Source organism: Lathyrus oleraceus, chromosome 1 (assembly GCF_024323335.1).
Source record: "Lathyrus oleraceus cultivar Zhongwan6 chromosome 1, CAAS_Psat_ZW6_1.0, whole genome shotgun sequence".
Taxonomy (NCBI): domain Eukaryota; kingdom Viridiplantae; phylum Streptophyta; class Magnoliopsida; order Fabales; family Fabaceae; genus Lathyrus; species Lathyrus oleraceus.
Window position 1 is genome coordinate 131,780,369 of NC_066579.1, and position 2,152 is coordinate 131,782,520.

Genomic DNA, 2,152 nt, shown 5'->3' on the forward strand with positions numbered 1-2,152 from the left:
ACAATGCAGGTTCAACTAGTCGCCCAACCTCAAATTGTTAGGTAGGTTCGAAACCAAGGGTTATTATTAGAAGAGAATATTGTGAACCAAGGACATAAGAGGAACCCCTAATTGGTTGGATAAGAGATACTTGTTGGGGAGGGTAATCCATCTATGGTAGTTGTTAATCGAAACCAGGACGCTGACCAAGTGGTCCATCAAGTTCGACAGGGGAGTCTGTTGGGAGAAAATAACTTAACAACCATTGTTGAAAGAATAATGGCTCAAAATGGGGTTAATATGGGCATGCAAAGGCAAAACTACACATCTCCCCTATCAGAGTATGCATTACAAACTGAATTATCAAGGGGGTGGAAAGTCCCTAAATTTACAAAATTTCCTTGTGACACAAATGACTCTACTGTTGAACACATTGCTCATTACCTGACTGAGGTAGGTAACATTGCTAATAATGAGAACCTGAGGATGAGATACTTCCATAGTTCTCTAACAAAGAATGCTTTCACATGTTTTACCACTTTACCTCCTCATTTAATCCATGATTGGGAACGTCTAGAGAGGTTATTCCATGAGTAGTTCTATATGGGACAATCTAAGATTAGTTTGAAGGAATTGTCAAGTGTCAAGCGAAAGTTCACTGAGTCGATTAATGATTACCTAAATCAGTTTCGTTTACTGAAAACGAGGTGCTTCACCCAAGTGCCTACACATGAGCTTGTTGAAATGGCTGCCGGAAGGATATATTATTCCATTAGGAAGAAATTAGACATTCAATATTTAAGAGATATGGCCCAGTTGTCAGAAAGAGTTAGGCAGGTAGAAAGATTGAAGGCCGAGAAGGCCAAAGTGAGTAAGGGTAAAAAAGAGCGAATAGCTTATGCTGACATGGAAGACCAAGACACCTGCAAATGGGAAGAATATAGTCATGTCGAAGAGTCTAAGGTTGACATGGATGAGTTAAAGCAAAGTCCCGCATATGTGTGTAAGTTGCATACACCTGCAAATGGGAAGAATCTTGCAGAGCCTAAAGAAAATGATAAATTCCCTAAGAAAACTTGCACCATCGATGTGACAAATGTGATGATATTTTTGATTTGTTGGTTTCAGATGGTTAGGTACTTGTGCCTCTAGGCAAAAAAGCGCCACCATTAGAATAAAGAATGAAACATGGATTTTATACGTATCACAATTTATTAGGATATAAAACCTCAAAATGTTTTCATTTCAAGGATCTTGTGCAGAATGCATTAAACGAAGGCAGACTCAAATTTGCTAAGGGAAAAGCTCTCATGAAGATTGATTCTGACCCACTACAGGTTGTAGATGCTAGTTACGTGGAGCCTGCAGTTGTTAACATGGTTTAAATCACTAAATATTTCGACATGGATGAACTTTAAGAGAGTGAGAATCAAATTGAAGTTGTCTTTCCCAAGGCTAGTGAAAGTCTCGTGGGATTCCTATACACGTGTCAGGTCGGCGACTCCGAGGTGATGTTATGCCCTCGTTCGAGTGTTGTGTTCGACAAGAAGGTTGCTAAAAAGGCCGAGAGAACTCTGAAAGCCTAGGAGAAGGAAAATGAGAAGAAGGTCAGGCGTCGGTACTATTTCAACAAGAGAGGAGTGCCACAGAGAAATGAATAGGTGCCTGGACCTCAGAAGGCTAGGACCGATACTTATAAGCCTACAGCCAATGCCCCTTAGGGGAAATGGACTAAACCTGCTGGAGGAGAGCATGATAAGAACCTAAAGTGGAGGAATTTTGAGATTTGTCGAGGATCTTCTATGACCTACAAGGAAAATTTCCAAATGTCAAAAAGGCACTCTTACGGGCCCAATGCTAATTATAAGGGAAAGAATCCCATGACAATGATGCAGTGGCGAAGGTTTCAGAGGAAGAAGAAAGCAGAAAGAGATGTTGCTGAGTCGAGTTCACTAAGCAACACCAGAATCCAGCGAATGATCAGACGAAAAACTAGTAGGAAGAAAATTATTCTCTCTTAAGACAAGCATGTAGAAAGGAAATGACAAGGAATATGAGCAGGAAAATGAAGATGATTTGATAACAGATAAATTTGACTTTGGGTCAGAAGGAGATTTTGATGTCTTATGCAATGGGGGTTTGTACTCCTTTATGAGTACGACCGCGTGATTGA

At 40.3% G+C, this 2,152-nt stretch overlaps 1 protein-coding gene across 1 annotated transcript; it reads left to right on the top strand.

The window, feature by feature from the left end:
* The first annotated feature begins 582 nt into the window (after nt 1-582).
* On the top strand, nt 583-1,364 carry LOC127095602 (uncharacterized). Its single transcript, XM_051034275.1, has 2 exons — nt 583-1,110; nt 1,230-1,364. Exons 1-2 carry the CDS (start codon nt 583-585, stop codon nt 1,362-1,364), a joined length of 663 nt encoding a protein of 220 aa, XP_050890232.1.
* Nucleotides 1,365-2,152: the final 788 nt, after the last annotated feature.

Bases quoted from the DNA above. Each gene is read 5' to 3' on its own strand.
- LOC127095602 (XM_051034275.1), top strand. From the start codon at position 583: ATGGGACAATCTAAGATTAGTTTGAAGGAATTGTCAAGTGTCAAGCGA. The intron at 1,111-1,229 runs GTTAGGTACTTG...TTTCATTTCAAG, and splicing joins TGATTTGTTGGTTTCAGATG to GATCTTGTGCAGAATGCATT.